This window comes from Zootoca vivipara, chromosome 5, assembly GCF_965207765.1.
Source record: "Zootoca vivipara chromosome 5, rZooViv2.hap1.1, whole genome shotgun sequence".
Lineage (NCBI taxonomy): Eukaryota > Metazoa > Chordata > Lepidosauria > Squamata > Lacertidae > Zootoca > Zootoca vivipara.
Window position 1 is genome coordinate 16,780,271 of NC_142588.1, and position 19,930 is coordinate 16,800,200.

The 19,930-nt window shown below is 42.8% G+C and overlaps 1 protein-coding gene across 14 annotated transcripts in view; it reads left to right on the plus strand.

Moving 5' to 3' along the window:
- Positions 1 to 18,061, plus strand: part of ZMIZ1 (zinc finger MIZ-type containing 1) — a 354,820-nt gene extending 336,759 nt beyond the window's left edge. For 13 of the 14 annotated variants that reach the window (XM_088669487.1, XM_088669492.1, XM_088669491.1 and 10 more), the window contains 8 exons: positions 193 to 298; positions 468 to 628; positions 991 to 1,058; positions 2,014 to 2,082; positions 2,669 to 2,916; positions 5,057 to 5,223; positions 10,430 to 10,678; positions 12,895 to 18,061. In XM_088669487.1, coding sequence (XP_088525613.1) covers positions 193 to 298; positions 468 to 628; positions 991 to 1,058; positions 2,014 to 2,082; positions 2,669 to 2,916; positions 5,057 to 5,223; positions 10,430 to 10,678; positions 12,895 to 13,002 — 1,176 coding nt within the window. In that variant the 3' untranslated portion in view covers positions 13,003 to 18,061. The remainder of the gene's footprint in view (positions 1 to 192; positions 299 to 467; positions 629 to 990; positions 1,059 to 2,013; positions 2,083 to 2,668; positions 2,917 to 5,056; positions 5,224 to 10,429; positions 10,679 to 12,894) is intronic. The other variant, XM_088669501.1, reaches the window with a different exon arrangement.
- The last annotated feature ends 1,869 nt before the right edge of the window (positions 18,062 to 19,930 follow it).

The following is a 19,930-nucleotide window of genomic DNA, read 5'->3' on the forward strand; positions in this document are numbered from 1 at the left end:
TGAACTTGAACCACTGTGCTTTCCCTAGTGATCTTAATGGGTGGAAGGATTCCTAAATGTAGGAGCTTTGTCTTTGTGTAGCAGCCTCTCCATCATGCAATATAGCACCCAAAGCCAGGATCTCTGATTGGTTTAATGGCAGATGTACCCCACACAGATGAATTAATTTTGACTCTTTGCTTTCCCCCACAGTCACATTTGTTCGTATTGCAGTTAGTACACCGGCCATCAGTGCGCTCTGTACTTCAGGGCTTACTAAAGAAACGCCTCCTTCCAGCCGAGCACTGTATCACTAAAAGTGAGTAGAGTGATATGTTCTCTGCTTATGCTCATAGAATGAGCTAAATGTAGGGCTGAAACTCAATTCTGTCTCGGGAATTTTATACAGAGAATTCATGCAACAGTGTTAAGATGGTGCCCCATTATTTATTGTATTCTCACCCCCTTGTGCCATCTTTCTTGAACAGTCAAGAGGAATTTTAGCAGCGTGGCAGCCTCCTCTGGCAATGCAACTCTTAATGGTGAGGATGGAGTGGAGCAGACAGCTATCAAAGTGTCCCTGAAGTGTCCAATCACATTCCGGCGGATCCAGCTTCCGGCAAGAGGCCATGACTGCAAACATGTACAGGTGAATGCCTTCTTCTGTTCTGTTGATGCAGGCCTGCACATCTTGCGACAGCTGAATGTACATTGTGGCCTGCCAAGCACTTGACAGCATGCAGCAAACCCCAGCAAAATCTGGAGAACCATCAAGCCCCTAATGGAGCACCATACATGGGTGGTGTGGGCTTCTCTTTCCTGGTCGATCACAAATTCAAAGTAATCTTCATAAGTTTAAATTTAGCATGCACATGAATTCCAGTGAGCCCTCTCTGTTCACCCTTTAGTGCGTTTGTTATTAAATCCCAAGGAATTTGAAATTTATTAGTAGTAGTAATCAATTTGAAAGTAGAGTTGTGTAGCTAATATCACTGACTTCTTGTTCTACAGTGCTTTGATCTGGAATCCTACTTGCAGCTGAACTGTGAACGAGGGACGTGGAGGTGTCCTGTATGCAAGTAAGTGTGGCTATTCAATGTTAAGTTGCAGTGAGAATTTTTTTTAAACCTTTTTTGCAACCACTGAGATTATATGTTTTAAGAGGAGCAAGAATAAGAGATGATTGAATAAGATGCATGAAAACGTAGAGAATAATTAGGAGAGGCCACTTTAAAAATTCAGGGTGTATATTTTCTTTTTTATGAGACATGACCCATTTGACATTTGAAGAGCAAAAGGTTTGGAATGAATAAAGGCTTGCCCTTGGAAATCCTTGTGTGCGGGGAATGGCTGGAAATTATTGAGGATGCAAAATGTACAGTAGTGTTTAAAAGAAAACCAACCACTGCTACACAAGTTCTGCGTCTTTAACTGGAAAAGAAAATGTAGGGTAGGGTTGAAAGTGTTTTAGGGCACTGTTTCAGCTCATACCGTGAGATCAAACAGCCCTGGCCAATGCCTGTGTGAATTGTGTGCCATTGCATATTCTGCAGAACCCTTTATGATGGACAAGGGTTCCATAGCAGCATGCTGAGAATGTTTTCAGTCTCTGTCTTAACCTAAGACTGTCCCTTTCTGCAAAATCTGAAGCTGTGATTTGAGGGTTTTCTACAAATCCAACATGAATTTATTAGTAAGGCCTACTACCAGGAACATTATCTCCTCCTGCTTTGATTGGGAAAATACCCCACCTGTCTCAGACACCAATCCCTCCTTGGAATTTCAAAAGTGCGCACACACTACAGACCTCATGTGATGTTGTTTGAGAATTACTGATTAAACCCCTTCATAGTTCACAACAAAATGAACTCCATGTAAATACAATCTAAATTCAGATTATGAGAATTAGGAAAAAAATATTACTTGTAAATTCTTCAGGGCAGGGGACGGACTTTTAGATATGTTCTACAGAGCTCCATGAACATGTGTGTGGCCATGTTTGTAAATAAATAAATGTGCCATCTTCTCTTCCAGTAAAACAGCTCTGCTGGAGGGCCTGGAGGTTGACCAGTATATGTGGGGCATTTTGAATGCTATACAAAAGTAAGTGCAACTTTACCATTGGAAAATGTGCAGTCCCTTTGTTTTTGATGCTGTTCTACTCTGGAGGTCTTTTCTGGGCACTGGTTTTAAGTGCAGAAATCCATTAAGCTTTAGGTCTTTGAGCTGTACATTGATAGCAAGGAGGAGAGAGACAACAAACTGAAATAATAAATAGGCATTGGCCATTTCAAATCCAAAGCAGGTCTACCGTGGGTTATACCTGTGGCACATCTGCTGCCTGTTTGGCCCACTAAAGCGACTTTGTATTTAACCTTCTGTTAACAACCTCACCCCATCAATGACAGTCCTATTAAACGGCCAATGAGAGAAGTAGCATGTAGATGAAAGCATGTTTGTTCTGCGAAAAGCGTAGCTAGTTTTTCAAGGCTATACAAAGGAGCTTATGCTGCTGTGGATTTGTCTCGAGTAAATAGACATGCTTGTTGGTTCAGAACCACCCAAGCAGAGCTTTTCAGATAATGAGTTTGTGGACCTAATTTAAGAATGGCAACTTCTACTTTTTTGGGGGGGGGGTGTACAGTATCAAGGAGACACAATAGTGTGGAGCGCCTCTTTTATTTTATAGCTCAGAGTTTGAGGAAGTCACAATCGACCCAACGTGCAGCTGGAGGCCTGTCCCAATCAAGTCAGACATTCACATCAAAGATGATCCAGACGGCATGCCTTCCAAGAGGTTTAAAACCATGAGTCCCAGCCAGATGATCATGCCTAATGTGATGGAGATGATTGCAGCTTTGGGTCCAGGCCCATCACCTTACCCCTCAATCCCACCTCCACCCGGCGGCAACAATTCCAATGAATACAGTAACCAAGGTGGGTTTAAACGTTTTGAGTATGCGTGTTTGCATCCATCAAACAGTATCTGCCACTAACCATCTACTGCCCACCTCAGAAGTAGTTGTGGAAACATCTTCCTCTTCCAGGCAGTTGATCCGAAACAGATGCTGAAGCATCCTGTTAGTAGAACAGTAGGCCGTCCTTAATAGTTTGGAAGGGAGATTACACAGTGAAGAGAAAAATGGCTTGATACTGATGTGAGGAGAGGGGAGATAGCTATTTGAGAACTTCTGCACTTCTATGTATCACAAAAGAAGTAAGCATCAGATGCAAATTCTTAAAGGATTCTACAGTGGTGCAGGCATGCAGAGAAGTGCAGAAGATGCTTATCTGCTGGTTTATGAAGCACATACATACTAACCTGGTGCCCTTCAGGTGTTTTGAACTACAGCACTCATCATTCTTGGTCATGCTGGTTGGGGCTGACTGGTGCTGTAGCTCAAAACACCAGGAGGGCGACATTTGATGTACAGGTATATGCAGCAAAATAGATGGTATTAAACGGGAGCATGTTTTTGTTTATTTTTCTTCCTTTTTTGTTGTCTGATTATTCTTGATGATTTAAGGAAACGTGTGCTTTAACAATTCCAGTAATGATTTCTTGCATATTTAGTAAAAATCAATACAAATACTTTTTTTAAAAACAACAACAACAGGTTAATGACAGGGTTTAAGCAAAATTGCCATCCTTTCTACCTGCTGATCTTTGGTTCCCACGGAGATGCATCATAGAGCAAGATTTTAATCAACAAGTTTCACACGGATGATTTAGACTTAATTATTAACCTTTACATTTCAGCATACTGCATTACAACTTGTAGAAAATTGTGATGTGTACATAAGAGACATGTAAAAAAGAGCTTCCTGCTCTTAAATCAGTGCTGCGAAAGGTAGGGGGGCAGGGGCTGCTAAATTCTGCAAGACATGCAACCTGCATGTATATGTATATTTCTCAGAAGCCAATCCCACTGCGTTCAGTGGGGTGCACCCCCGAGTCAGCATGCAAAGGATGGCAGCCTTAGCCAGTTTGCAGATTAGCAAAGTGAGAATTAGCGAGGCTCTGCTGTATTTACATGACAGATCAAAGCCTCCGCTTCCCCAAGAAACAGTCTTACACAGCTAATGACTTCTGTTCCTCTGAGATTAAATTTCTCCTCAAATTGAGCTTGTGCCGGAAAGCAAATGATGCAGATGCTTCAAGTCCCATCAAAACTCTGTTTTGGCTTGACTGTTGTAAAGCTGCTGCTCTTCAGTTGACAAAACTGTATCCCCTCTGGGCAAGCTGCAAAGCTGCCCTATTATTTCAAAGCTCAACATGATCCTGTTCAGTGGCTTATGTGAAATAACTTAGCAATTTTAGTTCTGTTCCTAGTTCACAGCATTTAAACCACAAGGGCTGCCGTTGCAGTTAAAGAGATTTAACTCAGATGCTCAAGGAGTAATGAAATAAAGAAAAAAGACCCAGACCTTTAGCATAGGTTTGAGGGACAGTTGGTCAGGTCAGGAGTAGTAATGGTGGGAGAGGGGATAAGGGCACTGCTGAATATACCCCGGTGTGTGTTAAATCTAAAATCCAATATATCTATCCTGATTTACCCACTGTTGGAAGCCTGAAAAGCCATGGGTGGATCATGGCATAAATGAGTTGGATGAAATAGCAGGTGTGCAGGAACAGGGAAACTTGACATTAGAAATTGGATGGATCTGTCCTGTCCCATTTCCCTTCCTGCATAAATGTGGGGTTTATGTTTTTCTCTGCATCTCTTTCTCCTTATATTTTCATTTTTATTAGATGGCCTGAGCAAGCTGCCTTGAAACTTTTTTTTATTAACTAACACATGCTGGTCCCGCTTTTCGAACACAATGTATTCCATAGAAATCATTTGTTAGGCGAGCAGTCACATTACGAGTCAACGATTTATTTATTATATATTTTCCTTATATGGTGTGTGTGTGTCAGAATACATATTAGACCATGAAGAGGCAGTAATGTTGTTAACTCCTATATAAGGATCCCTGGGATTTTTATACAATGATCACATTGTGTGTTTGGGTAAAGGTGTGGATATGAAGTACTCCTTTAAAGTAACTCTCCCTCTCTCTCTCGGCTGTCTAGGTAACAGTTACCAAGGTCACAGCAATTTTGATTTTCCACACGGGAATCCTGGTGGAACGTCTATGAATGACTTCATGCATGGGCCTCCTCAGTTGTCACACCCTCCAGACATGCCTAGTAACATGGCAGCTCTTGACAAACCTCTAAGTCACCCCATGCAGGACTCTGTAAGTAATATAATTTCTCGGTTTCTTCTTCATGAAATAATGAATTGTTTTTTAAAAATTAGGCCCAGCCAAGTCTTCAAAGTAGCTGACAACTATTAAAAGCAAAACTACTACACTAGCATAAAGAACAATGGCATAATTTTAAAACATTGGCTTGGGGGACTGACGGCAGCGCTTGCTCTCTTGGCTCGGGGAAGGCAGGCGGCAGCAGCCCCAGAGCCGAAGCACAGTTGTTGCTGCCTGCCTGCCTTCCCTGAGCCAAGCGAGCAAGCGCCGCCGCCAGTACCACTGTAAGCTGTTTTCCCTTAAGCATCTTTTCTACATAACGTATTTTTCACTCCATAAGACGCACCTCGTTTTTAGAGGAGGAAAACCAGAAAAAAATGGGAAGCCCCATAGTGGTCCTTCATGGAGCAGGGAAAGAGGGGGCAGGCGGCTGCCCGCCGCTCCTTCCCTGCTCCGTGTCAACCATCTTCTCCCCCCCTTCCGCTGCGGCTCTTAAAAGCAGGCTTTTGCAAGCGGCTGGGGGGGGGGGAGATGCTTCACAGAGCAGGGAAGGAGGGGCAGGCGGCGGCGGAAGGGCGAGCAGGGAGAAAGGGCTTTCTCTCCGCTCGTCTTTGTCCCTCCGCCAGTGCTGCTGCCCGCCTCTCGCAAGAGCAGGCATTGGGAGAGGTGCAGCACCCCAATGCCTGCTCTTGTGAGCGGAGGAGGCGGTGACTTTGCGCCACAAGACGCACAGGGATTTTCCCTTCCTTTTTAGGAGGGAAAAAGTGTGTTTTATGGAGCAAAAAATACAGTAAATATAAGGCCTTCCTAAATTGGGGGTTGTGAGTCACACAAAGGAATCCTACACTGCCTAGACCAGTATGAGGGGCAGACCGCAATGATGGTTTCACTCAGCTGTAGATTGCTGGTGAAACCACCACCAAATCCTTCTGCCTCCAGCACCTGACTGAGGGAGAAACAAGCTGCCGGCGCTGGAGGCAGAGAGACTCAAGCGGCAGTGGTTTCATCAGTGATATACCACTGAGTGAAACCGTCATCGTGGTCTGCCCCTCATAACGGAGAGACTGAAACAAACTGCCTGGGTGAGGTGCCAATATAGCTTGTTCCTCCCTCCGCTTCCTTAAACAAGTTTTACAGAGTCCCCAACCTGCTAGTGGCTTGTAGAAGCCACCAGCAGTGGTGGCGGGCTCCAACCCAGTTCCTGCTTGCACAGGAGCTAGATCAGAGCTGCTGTCTCTACCACACTCTGCACGGCTGCGCTCCCCTCAACAAAGAAGTTTAAAGGATCACTGCCTGAAGGCAGCCAGGCAGAGCAGGGCTTCTGATGCAGAGGTGGGGGCTCCTTTAAACTTCTCTGTTGAGGGGAGCGCAGTTTCCAGGTTGGGATCCCTCAGCTGGGAAGCCAGGGCTTTCCACCTCCCAGCTGAGCAGCAGGCTTGGGCCAGCTGCATTGTCCCCAGCCCACAAGACGCTCCTCAGTTCCCACTGTAAGAGCTGAGGCAGTTTCTCCCGGCAGCTGGGGCCGATGCACCTTGTTTCAACATCGCCCAGCCTTAGTGGGTAGATAGTTGCCCTACTGGTAAATCTCTGGGTGATCAGCACTAGGGCTGGGCAATGTCAGCTTTTCAACATCACAATATTGATACGGAGGGGGAAACAAGTTGCATTGGCCAGGAGCTGAGGCCAATACAGCTTGCTCCAGGCGCTGGGGATGGAGGGAATCAGCCAAGTGCACACCTGTCAGGCTCTGTTTGCAAGGCTGCCTCCCGCACAGCATCAGCACCGCTCCACAAGGCACAGGGCGCAAGCCACTCTATCTGCACCTTGTGGACCAGGGCTGTCTGATGCTGCTGGCGGGTGCTGGGCCCAGCAGCCTCTGCACTGCCTTCTGCCGGGAGCAAAGACATAGCCCACCCTCCCGGGTGAGGCAGTTGCAGACCTGCTGCCTTGGTACAGAAGTCTAACGGAGCCCCCACCCTGTCTCCAGCTTGGGGACATGAAGCAACCCATTACCCAGCTGAGGGAGCTCCATCTTTTTCCTGCTCATCTGTGAGCAGGAAAGGAATGGGGCTCCCTCAGTTGGCGAACAGGAGCTCTTTAATGGAGCCTTGTACAAGCCAGTCGGGGGCTCTGTAAAACTGCTTGGCTGAAGGAAGGGCAGTGGCACACTCCTCAGCCAAGCTGTATCACGCCTCACCGATGCAGCTTGCTTCTCCCTCTGTGCCGGTATGATGGCAGCTTCACTCAGCAGTATATCTTTGGTGAAACCGCCACCACTCCAGAGTCCCCCTGCTACCAGCGCCCAGCACCCAAGGGAGATGATCTCAGGAGCGGTGGCAGTTTCAGCCACCATTGCGATCTGCCCTCATACCAGTCCTGGGCGATACATCACCCAGGCCTAATCTGCACTGTATCAGCAAGAATCCCAAACGTTCAACAAGAACAAGCCCATCTCTTCTACTTATCTCAGGCTAATAAAATGAAGAAAGCTATCCTTTCTGTTAATTTCCTGAAAACAAAAAATTCAGAAGGAGCTCAGAGGCACCCTGTTTAATTCCGACTATGTCTTTTACACCTGGCTCTTATTGTTATATCTTGGGGTTCTGGGGTTCTAGTAGGAAGAAAACATGAAGTGCTACTACTCTGCCCTTCCAAAAATGTTCTGTACTGTGTTTTTTATTTATTTATTTAAAAAAACTTCCCAGCCTATTAGCATCTGTACTGGTGGATTAGTCACCAGTAAAGGAAATGTCTTCTCCTGCTTCTGCAAGGGCAAATACCCGATTCCTCACTTTCCAGCCTTGGCTGGGAAGGAAAGGAAAGGATCTAAGTAGCAGGCCATTTTGGAGTGTACTGTAATAAGGGTTATTGGCCCATGTGTGCCTTCTCAAATGATAGCATATGTCTCGACACCCGGGGGAAAACCGTGGCGGTTTTTAGATAGGGTTGCTTCGACTTGCGAATTTTTCCATTGTCAATGCATTCCTATGGGAAATTGCGTTTCCAATGGCGTTTTTCGACTTACGAAGGTGCCTTTGGAACGGATTAAATTCGTGAGTCGAGGCACCACTGTACTTTTTTGTATTCTTCCCTCTCTCTGTACTGATGTGAGGTATCCCACTGCTATCACCCTTCCCGTTTGACTTCCTCAGGTGTGAGAGGCAGAGGGAGGCATGAAGGAAAAGCTATAGGTCCATTGAACTCCCCCTCCAAGTATAGAGGGAGGGCCAATTTATGAGCCTGCTCCTTTGGCACAACCACATAAGGAAATCAAAAGGGAAGGTGATGATAGAAGAAGGGAGCACAAAAACTTTCTACTTCACTTTTCCATCTCTCACAGCCTCTCCCCTCAACTTCCTGCTTTACATATTGATGGAGAGGGGAAAGAGGGAGATTAAAATGAAAACAAAACAGCAGGCCATTTGTAGGGAAGGAGTGATCCCCTGCAACTTCCCACCCATGCAGTTGTGGCCCTTTGGCAGGATTAGTTGTAGACCAGGGTACTATATACCCCAAATGAAACTGGCAAATTAAATGTTGCTGTCTTAGAGATGTCTGCATGTGCAATGGGGCTATTTGTCTCCGTGCTCTTTTAAATCCCTTTGGAAAGTAGAGAGCAAAAAATTGGCTCACCAGGAGCTGGCTTCTTGGAATACCGAGAAGCATAAGCGCACACTGCCTTCTCTCACACCTGATGGCATGGAAGTCTTCACTTTTGCAGCATTCGCCTGTAAGGAATAAAAGAACTGATGCTAAACTGGTATTTGTATGTATGTATGTATCTTCCCCCTGTATTTGTATGCAGCTAATACTCTCTCATATGGTTATGTTTTTGTTAAAAATAAATAATTTGGTGAAGCACTGAGTTTCAGCATTATATAAACCACCTACTTCCACCCTGCTACTTGAGTTTGTTTCCTAGTATCACCAAGCATGGTATATCAAAGCACATGGGTACTGCTCTAAGGATGCAGATCTCAGTTTTAGCATCGTACTTCCAACACTCTCTTCAATTTATTGATTTGTTGGAAGAAACAAGTAGTCCATCTTAGCGCCTAGTCTTTGAAAGTGATTGGGTCCCTTAAATGAGTAAATGCCACCAGTGATATCTCTTTGATAGACAACTGAATAACTTCTTCCCAGAAGGAATTAGAAGTTTAACCTCTGCTGGAACATCCAAGATAACTCACAATAGGTGCAGTATAGACTGCAGTGATCAGTAACTTAAAATATAAGAATGCCTACTTGAATGTTCCGATAGTTTTAAAACAACTTTATTGTAACCAAATTTAACTAATTGCATACTATAGAAGTGTCTTTTATATTAATACGTCTACTGCGTTCTAGAATTCTTGCACTTCCTGTTCATTTGCATTGTGTTTTTGTGCTCATGCTATCTTTTTGCATCTTTATGTCAGCTGAATGTAGGGGGACATTCTTTAAACTATTCATGCACTTAATTTTCTCCATGGTGCTAAAGTCAGTTTACAAGGCATGCTCTGGCATTAAAAGGAGGCCTGCACAAAAGGAGGAAACAAATACATACTGTATGTTTCACTAGATACAGACATGCATGCTCATAATCTCTGTGTGTGGCCCAGTAGCAATATCTGGAGGGTGTTTTTATTTTTATGAGAACTACATGAGATGCCATGTAGTTTCTGTACCTTAATTGGCTTAAGGTGAATTTGCTGTGGAAACATCTGTCAAGAGCTGCTTCTTTGATAGGGATGCCTTTTTGCTCAGATGATGTGACTAAATGAAAACCACAGCAGAACTGATGAAGTTTGCCCACTCAAAAGAAATGTGCAGAAAGCCATTCCCTTCCCAGATGATTAAGATCTGTGTTATGAAAGTTAATGTATACTTCCATCTTTCCACCATCCTAACAATTTCAGGGCGGGATCTGGATAAAGAGAATTTTGGTCCCCTACCAAGCTACCTTTTATCCCATGCATCTATTTATTTTTACTGACACCTCCTAAATTCCGAGGGCTCATGATCCAGCGCATTGACTCCCGCACATTATTTCTCCCCTGGCGGCAAACGCCTGTCCAAGCCTAGCATTTTGCAATATGAGTTTTGCATTAATGATAAAGTAATTTAGAGTGACAAAATTTTTATTTCCTCCCCCTGCCATATCTGAGCCTTGTACCATGTAGCCTCACTTTTCCTTTCCTGCTTCTTTCCTCCTCCGCAGATCCCTCATCCCGGCAGCACTGATCAGTCCCATAGTTCCATGCAGCAAGGTTTGCACGTACCTCATCCCAGCAGCCAGTCAGGGCAGCCATTACATCACAGCGGTCCTCCTACCCAGCCGTCCCGGCAGCCGCCACAGGCCGCTCCTACCAACCATCCACACAATGACCTGGCCTTTAACCCCTCCTCAGCCTTAGAAGGCCAGGCTGGTGGGCAGGGGACGTCTGATATGCCGGAGCCTTCGCTGGATGTAAGTTTGTGTCATTCTGTCATCTGCTTGCTTTAGAATGTGCCTTGAGTTTCTGCAGGAATAAAAATAAAAAATAAAAAGAAGGGAACAGCTTTCATAGCACATGCCCTCATTTTATGCATTGTTTCTTGCATTTCTTCACTACAGCTGACAACTCAGAATCCATGTCACGCAAGTGGTGTCTTTCCCTTGACAAGGGTGGGTAGGCAGGGGCCGGATTTGGGGAAAACAAGCTTTCTGTGTGAGAAATAGGCCACAAAGCATGTTAGTTATTATTGATGTTTATATAGCACTTATCTGACTAACATACATTTTAAAAAGGGATGGGGTTTAGAAGTTGAATACCCCCCCCTGAGCAATCAGCTACTTACTTTATTTATTTAAATAATTTTAAATAAGTAATTATTTATTTAGACTTAAATGTCATCAGGCTTGATTTCAAAAAGAATGGAATAGTTCTATAATTTATTGGGCCAACCAGCTGTTAAAAAGCTGAAGGCCTGAGTGTTAGAGAGATTTTTCTTCCAACAGACATAGAATGTTGAAATCTGTGGCTGAGTCTGGGAGCAGACGTGTATAAGTTTCCAGTTTTAAATGTGTTTTGTTTCTGAATGAGGACATCTGAATGACTAGTGTTTTAAGATGGTAAGGCTTGTTACCAGGTTGTGCTGTAGTTTGGCACCTAGCAATAGAACCCATGCATTTCCCTCCTAGAAGGAGGAGATGCCGTTTAGTCCACAAGAAAACCATACGTTCTACTGCTATTTAGGACAAATTAAGCTGTGGGCAACGAAGAAACAGGTTTTGCAAAAAGAAAGACATCTTAGAAAAGTGAAGAAAAGCAGCCATGTGTGCAAAAGGCTTTGTAGAAAAGTGCCAGGGTGGGGTGGGGAATTCTCATCCATACAAAGGTTGCATTACAGTCAAAAACCCACACAGTTTCATATCAACTTACATTCTACTTGTCCAAGGATATTGGTCACTTGGGTGCCCTGAAAACAAATGAGATGTTTGGTGAAGGCTATGACAACACAGAGAACACTATGAATTATAATTGCAAGCCTTTTTGAATCACTGTCAAGCCAGAGTTGAAATATTTTCATTCAACAACAACATCTGACTTAAATCTGTTCATGTATTTCAGGAATACAGTACAGATGATTCAAAGGGAACACATTATATTAGCTAAACTGGACATAGTCACACCAGGCAGCGTTGATTCACTTTTAACTATATTAACTAGTTGGTGAGTGATTGTGGAATTTAACCTTTTCAGAAATAGAACCCAAAGGGTAAAAACAATCTATTTCTGAATTTCCAACAATAAGATTGTTTGTGAGATCATAGCATATTAATCTGTACATGGTATTTACACTTTCTCCTAGGAAATATCATAGCTGAAACTAAAATGCAGAATATTTGTGTGTGACTTTTAAAGAAACCTCTACAGACCATCTTATATACATGCTAACCTTTTCAGGTGGTGATAGCTCATAGATGTCATTTACAGAATGTGCTGCATTATCTGTATGCCATATTTATTTGCAGTATTTTTAACCCGCTCTTCACCTGTAAAGGCTCTCAGAGTGGCTGGCAAAGATACGGTGATCACAGAGGAAAACTGCCCATAATGTTGTGAGGCTGCTGCACCACCTCATCATGGCTTTCTGCCACACACTTGAGTACTACATTGGCACAAAATAACTTACAAGGCATGTCAGAGTGTCCTAGAGCTAAAACAAATGGGCAGAAGCCCTGTGTATTATTGAACTGCACCTTTTCAGGCGGGAGTGAATATTTGAATGCTCTGCCACATGAAAAGCTCCCCCGTGCATACAAAGCGACATGCTAGGGAGAGAGATTTCAGCTAGATTCCCCCACCACGTGCAATTTTTTTGTCTGTGTAGAGAATTTTTTTATATGGTAGGGAGGGGGCCACTCATAAAAGTGTTTCTTAGCACAGGAGCCCATATAATGCTTCAGTTACATGGAGGATCACAATGCCAACAGCCATGTAGCACTGGAGTGGAAATTCTTCCTGTAACTGGGCTGGCTATCATATATAAAGGACTCTCTTCTCTACCCATCAAGAAAATTTACAGACACATTTTGAGAGCTTTATCTGCCAGCAAATGTGGAGCGAAATACATGCCATTTGCCGGCTACTTCACCCCTGTGATGATGCTACCTTCAAAAATTTCCTCTTTCTTTTCCAGCTGCTTCCAGAACTCACAAATCCAGATGAGCTACTTTCATACTTGGATCCTCCTGACTTACCAAGCAATAGCAATGATGACCTTCTTTCTCTTTTTGAGAACAACTGAAGCCTTCTGTGTTTTGTCCCCAACACCTCACATTTGTTTGACAAGTCTGTAGCTTCACGGTGAGGAATCCCAAGCCACCCTTTTTTCACAAGGACAAACTCACAACTTAAGCAAATGGTGCACACTCCCTACTTAACTTCATCTCAGAACTGCTTGTGTCAAGCTTCATCAACTGCGGTGGGGAAAAGCAAGAGGACAATATGGTGGTGACCTCACAGACTACCACTCTACTTCACAGATCGATTGTGCAGCTGTGGAAAACCTCACTTGTTAATTATGCAGAGAGATAAGAGTTTTGGGATATGCCTAGTGAGAAGCAGCCCAGTAGAAACCAGTCTCAGCAAGGAAAGAAAGGCAACAGAACTATGCTAAGCAACCAGTTTTAGAAAGTCCTTCCAACTTTTGTTCTTCCATTAGCTCTCTCTCCCTCCTGCCCTAATGCTATATTGTCTGTCCCACTATGTTCCTTCCCTCCCTCTCCCAGTACACTTCTGCCAGACACAATAAGGACAAAACTTATTTGGCAGCACATTTAGACTAGCCAAACAAACTCAAACATAAAACAAATACCAAAAAGCACAAAAAAACCAATAAAGATGTCACAAGTAGGATAAAAATACAAAATGCAGCCAAGGGAGGAACCTGTTTCTTAAGACAGCGGTTTCTCCATTGTGGAAGAGTCCAGTGAATCTCCAGGGTATGGCAAGCGTGCTTTTCTAAATCGTAGCAATCTTTTTTTAAAAAAACTATTCTTAGAGGAAGGGTAGTTACCTTATCTTGCTCTGACACAGATACTTGGACACCTTGTTTTCTCCTGTCTTTCTCTTTCCCTTTCTTTTTCTTCTTTTTAAGGGGTTTGGTTTCGGATTACTGCTTTTGTGACAATAAAGCAGCCAGCTATTAAAAGGGGGCAGACCATATTCACATATGAAGTAGGAGAAGAGAAAAACTGTAAACCGTTGATCCATCACCAAGAGCTTTCGATTTTTGTAACCTGCGAAGTTAGATCACTGCTCAGTCCCTAACAGGAAAATGTGGCAAAAGTGTGGAGAAAAAGAGCTCTCACTTCAAGATATTTGGGGGCGGGGAGAGAGATAAGAGGAAAAAACTGTTCACAATTGTTTAGAATTGAAGGAGGCGTTTGCAATAAGAGTCACCTTATCTCTCCCCCCACCCTCCGATGGTTTGCTTTGCATTTTCCAAATTGTGTTATGTGGCTCTGCCTTTTTCTTTTTTTCAGTTTTATTGTATCATTTAGCTGACAGGACCTTTTCCCTCTTCTTTTCAAAAAATATATTTCCAAGAATAATGGGCACGGGAACAGTCAGTTCCTTTGGTATCACCGTACAGCAGGCTCTCGTGCCACAATGCTTCCGTGGTATTTGTGCTTCTCATGTGGTTGCTTCCCTCCTGCATGAGCTTCCAGTCGCTTCTGGGCCCATTTCTGCGTCCTCTCCGTTGTTCTCTCTTTATAAATTTTGTATAGTACCTGTGTGTTAAGACGTGCATGTGTGCCAACTTTGCCCTTGCGGGCCAACATTTCATCTTCTGCCTACTGTGTACAGAATATTGCTTTTTTTGTGGATAATACACCTTGATTGCTTCGTCCCGTTTGGAATCCAATCCAATAGTCCCATCTTTGATTTCAGCAGTAGGCTTTCGATTTTGTGCCAGATGGAACTCTTGCGTGTTGGTTTCAGTGTGTAAACAAACTCCACCCACCTTGCCCTCTGCGAATGGCATGACCTGTGCATTCCATTCTGAATTTGCTCTCCTCACCAAAGTCATGCTTGTAAATTCTTTGAGCATTTGTTCTTAGCATCTACCACCACTGCTGTATTTGCATCTTGTTATATATATATGCTAGTCGACAGCACCTTGCTGTAGATATTACAGGAAATGGCAGTTTTAGTTCTTATATTATTTTCCAGTTAGGAGTGTTGAATTTGTAAACATTTTATGTAGAGATGTTCCTACATTTACCTTTCCCCTCCCCACCCTTTTACTGAGGTTTTTATTTTGTTCCTTTTTTTGAAGAGAAGCGCTGTTCATTATGCAAGATCAATTATTTTAAGAATTGCTGTTGTAAATACCTTTTGTGAATATTTTAGTATTGTCTTTGATTATTATATTCAACATTTTCATGATCTGGATATACATGTGTTTTTAAAATACATAGGGGGAGCGGGTCTTTTTTCTTTTCTTTTTTTCTTTTTGTAAAGGGTTCTTGGACTAAGGGAGCATTGATTTTTCCTTCTGATAAATTAGCCCTATCAGTTTCTTCAAGAAATATTCTATATCTGGCCAGTGTCCTGAGCAGCCCAGCAAATAAATTGTTATGAGTGTGACTGTCCTAACCTGTATCACCCTAGACTTCTGCTTTGTAGGCAAAGAAGCTATTTCTAAGGCTCTCACATCCCTCTGAAAAGGATGCTGGCCTATGCGTAGAAGAGGGGAAAGCAGTACAGAATATAGTTTCTTATCCTGTATATACATAGCAAAGGATCTTTATTATTGGACACCTGGTGCCACAACTATTATATGGTGGCACAACTGAGATGGGACACCACTGTGACACTGAAGTCTAGAGCTTCCTTCCATTAAAATGCATTTTTTTTGTTTTCACTCTAGTAGCTTCCCCCTGCACCATTTTGCTGCATCATTTACATAATCAATGAAATCATTTGTATGAGCAGTTAAGGCTAATAATTTGACACATTATTCTTAATTTTTTAAAAAGCCTCTCACACACTATGAGCTCTAAACCGAATGCCACACACTTGTCGTAGCCATGTATTGTGGCCCACCAGTAGTGCAATAAAGCTTCCGGTTCCACTGTTTATTGAAAAAGCAAATAATAGTAATAATAATAAATACCTCTGAATACCAGTTGCTGGAAATCGCAAGTGAGGAGACTGTTGCCATCCTCAAGTCCTGCTTGTTCATTTCCTATAGGCATCTGATTGGCCACTGTGAAAGGAGAATGATGGACTATCAGTAGTCTTCAACCTTTCAGACCCAGGACCTCAAACATGCATTTGGGGATCCATTTCTTAACCTTTTGCCATATATTTGCATGGTAATAGTGCTCCTGTTGTGACACACCTTAGATCAGGTGAGACCCACTAGCGAAAGACTAGTAGACTAGACAAACCTTGGCCCTGATCCAGCAGAGTTGTTATGTTCTTAGTCAAGCACCTGGTAGGCTACAATATGTGGTGGGTGGGTTGCATTCAGTTTGATGGATCACAAGTTGTGTAGGCCTGTGTTAAGCCATATGCTGTGCGTTTGCCTGTTCAGCTTCTAGCACTGAATTTTATTTTATTTTATTAGCATTGCTCCACTGTTAGATATGCATCTATCAAAACTAGTTACTTGAAACTGAGGGGTTTTTTTCTGTGTAACTGGAAACGGAACCATTCTAAAGTCAAAATTGTTTAGCTTTTGCTGATGGCAATCAAAGTGCATCGTTATAAAAAGGTTCCTGTTGAGGAGGCATAAGGTGAGACTCACCTGAGACAAACATATTTGGTATAATAAAGCTTTCTATCATTTGATGAAATCTTCTCTCTAGTAACAGTTAATGCACATTTTGGCAGCTGTGGATTTCATGTACACTGATTACCGTAGGTCAGTAGAAAGACACAGACTGACTAAGCACAAGGGCTACCTGAGTTGTGTTTGTGAACGAATGGAAGCAGATGCTGAGATCTAGCCATGTACTTGCGTAATAGTTTATCAAAGCGCGTATTTATCAGAGGCAGCCTTTGTGTAGTCAACCCAGAATGCCCCCAACTTTCTCTCTCACACGACCACATTAGCATCTTATTAAATTACTGGATAGTCAAAAAAAAAGTTGCTGGTTTTTTGTTATCTGCTCACTGCCATCATGTTATAATGTGGAGAAAACATGTTAAATAAATAGCAACTCCATGCATGTCTTCTCAGAAACAAGGCCTACCAAGTTGGTATAGTGTTGTTTAAGAAATCTGCAATCCTATGCACACTTAACTGAGAATAAACCCTGATGAATGCTTCTGAGTAGATATACATAGGATTGTTCTGTGAATTAGTTGTTTTTGTGTTGAAGGGCAAAATTACATCACCAAAGGTTGTTGGTTTTTTTTAAATCCTTGTTTCATGGGCATTTGCTTTGGGGTTTTGTTTTTTTTAATTGTTTCCCTATAGACACCCACCTGGAAAAGAACCCACAGAGATTTATACTTCTACTGCCAAGACATTAATATTGTTGTTGTTATTATTAATTATTATTAGAGGATTATGAAAACACACTAATGTCTGCAGTGGAGACTCCAGGGACATCTGTACATATGTAAATGGAAAATAGAGACATGTTAACAGAAATGCATTCATTTTCCTTGGAATGTGCATTGTTTTTATTTCGCAGGAAAAAAATAAAGCTTGAAGCTCCATCTTATGTGGAAAATGAATCCTGTTTGTTAGCGTTTGTGAAGTCTCCACATTTGTTTCACTTCTTGTAATATACTCTGGATCCTTTGTGAAAAGAATTTTTGTTGCATTTTTTGTTTTCCCTTCATGTAATAACTAGCTTAAATGTACTAGTCTTATCACCTGTGTATTTTTAGGGTGCTACAAAAATAATGAAGAAAATAAGGGGATTAAATAATAAAAAAGATTGTAACCAAATTCATACTTTGTACAATTTTTTGATATTGTGATCAGAGGAGAATTTTAAAAAGTACAATCGGAATTAACATGCAAAAATGGCCATTGTCTTTGTTTGTACATTGTATGTACAGTACAATGCAATCATTTCATACTTTAAAACTGGTCAGAAAAAAATAATTGTGATTTTTAGTCTTGAAAAACTGTATGTAGTTAGATGATGTGACAACCTAATATTTATCTAATAAATATGTATTCAAATGAAACCTGTATATTAGGTGTTCATGTGGTTATTTTGTATTTAAAAAATCAGATTGACTATTGCTAGACATTTATATACTTTCTTGTAACACTGAAAGTACTCTCATTTTTGCTCATGTTATTTTTTTTCTTAAATAAATTTGGAAAATGATGGATGGACTAGTGGGCACATGTTTTGTAAATCTGAACTTCCTCCTTCTTCTCTCTCTCTCTCTCTTTTAAAAAAGCATTGCAAGGTCTTGGAATTCATTATCTGATATTTATAATACTGCTTGGTCCTAATGAAGATCATGTTCTATGCTGATTATGTACACAATTGTTTATTTACTTGATGAATACCAAAGGAGGTTATGGGAAAGATTCGTTGCACTACAGGAAGCAGGGCTGGTGCCAGATTTCAAGGGGTCCTCAGCAGCATGGTCTGGCCAATGGACCCCACCACTATCAATCCTCTTCTCTTGCCCCCACCTCCAGCTGCTGACAATCCTCTTCCCTGTGGCAGCAGTCCTGCAGTTCTTTGCCCACTCAACATGCTCAGTCTTCATTATACTATTTTGGAATTGTTGTTTTTCTAAGTAAACCCTTAACTGCCCCCACCCCAAGAGTTTGCGTAGTTCTTGCAAACCTCTCAATTCTCTCAAGCATACTGATCCCTCCCTCTTCTGCATGGGTGGTGCCATTTTGGTTAAATAAGAACTGATAACTCAGATAAAAAGGTAAAGGACCCCTGATAGTTAAGTCCAGTCGCAGATGACTCAGGTTGTGGCGCTCATGTCGTTTTACAGGCCGGGGGAGCTGGAGTTTGTCCGCAGATAGTTTTTCTGGGTCATGTGGCCAGCATGACTAAGCCACTTCTGGCACAACGGAACACCGACACCAGAACAGCGCACAGAAACGCCATTTACCTTCCAGCCAGAGCGGTACCTATTTATCTACTTGCACTTTTTTTTTTTACTTGCTTTCGAACTGCTAGGTTGGCTGGGACCGAGCAACGGGAGCTCACCTGGTCACAGAGATTCAAACCACTGACCACCTGATCGGCAAGCCCAAGAGGCTCAGTGGTTTAGACCACAGTGCCACCCACGTCCCTGGTAACTCAGATAACAGACTGCTATTAATATATGATACCGTGTCAGGTGGACATATATCAAGTCAGATCATTGGCCCATCTAGTTCTGGATGTTGTCACTGGCAGTGGCTCTTCAGGGCTTCAGGTAAGAATCCTTCCCAGGGCTCCCTGGAAATGCCCTGGATTGAACCTGGGATCCTCTGCATGGAAACATGCACTCCCACTGAGCCACTGCCCTTCCCATAACAGCTAGCATCTGCTGGAGATGTTCTGAATTGGGCATATTAATTCCTATGACCTAATCCTCTTCAGCACAAAATCTGGACAGAGGTATGCAAGAGGTTAATTGCATATGATTTTGGAAGCTTGCACTAGAACCTCACCACCATTATACGGGGTATGTTTGGGATGCAAATTCTGGAGAAGTTGCCCTGTTGATATTTAAAATAGGTTTCTGCAAAAGCCCTCCTTGGCATTCAAAGCCTCACAGGACAATGAGGCGGAGAACCTCACCTGTTCCACCCATCTCACTGACTGCCACATGACGGGAAAGGGACTTGTGCAGCAGGGAGCTGCTGCCTCTACCTGTGTAAGATCTGGGTTCTCAGTAAGCAGGGAGTCTACACAAGGACAGCAAGCACCCTGCTGCAGAGGTTTCCTTCCCAAAAATGTGAAAGGCGGTGAAGCTGGCAAGAGAGATGACAGCAAGCAGAGTGAGGAGCAAGAGGCCCCAGGGTTATAGCCATGTGAGGGAGAAGAAAGACTGAAGGTGGGTTCACTTATATGCCACTTTTCCACAACTGAGCTGTGCCCAAAGCTGCTTACAGCAAATAATCAAAATATCAAACTATGCAGCATTAGAGAAACAAACAAACAAAAGGACCATGAAGAGGACTAAACATAAGAAATGTACCTACTCTTAAACTAGACTGCTGGATTAAGAACATGGTT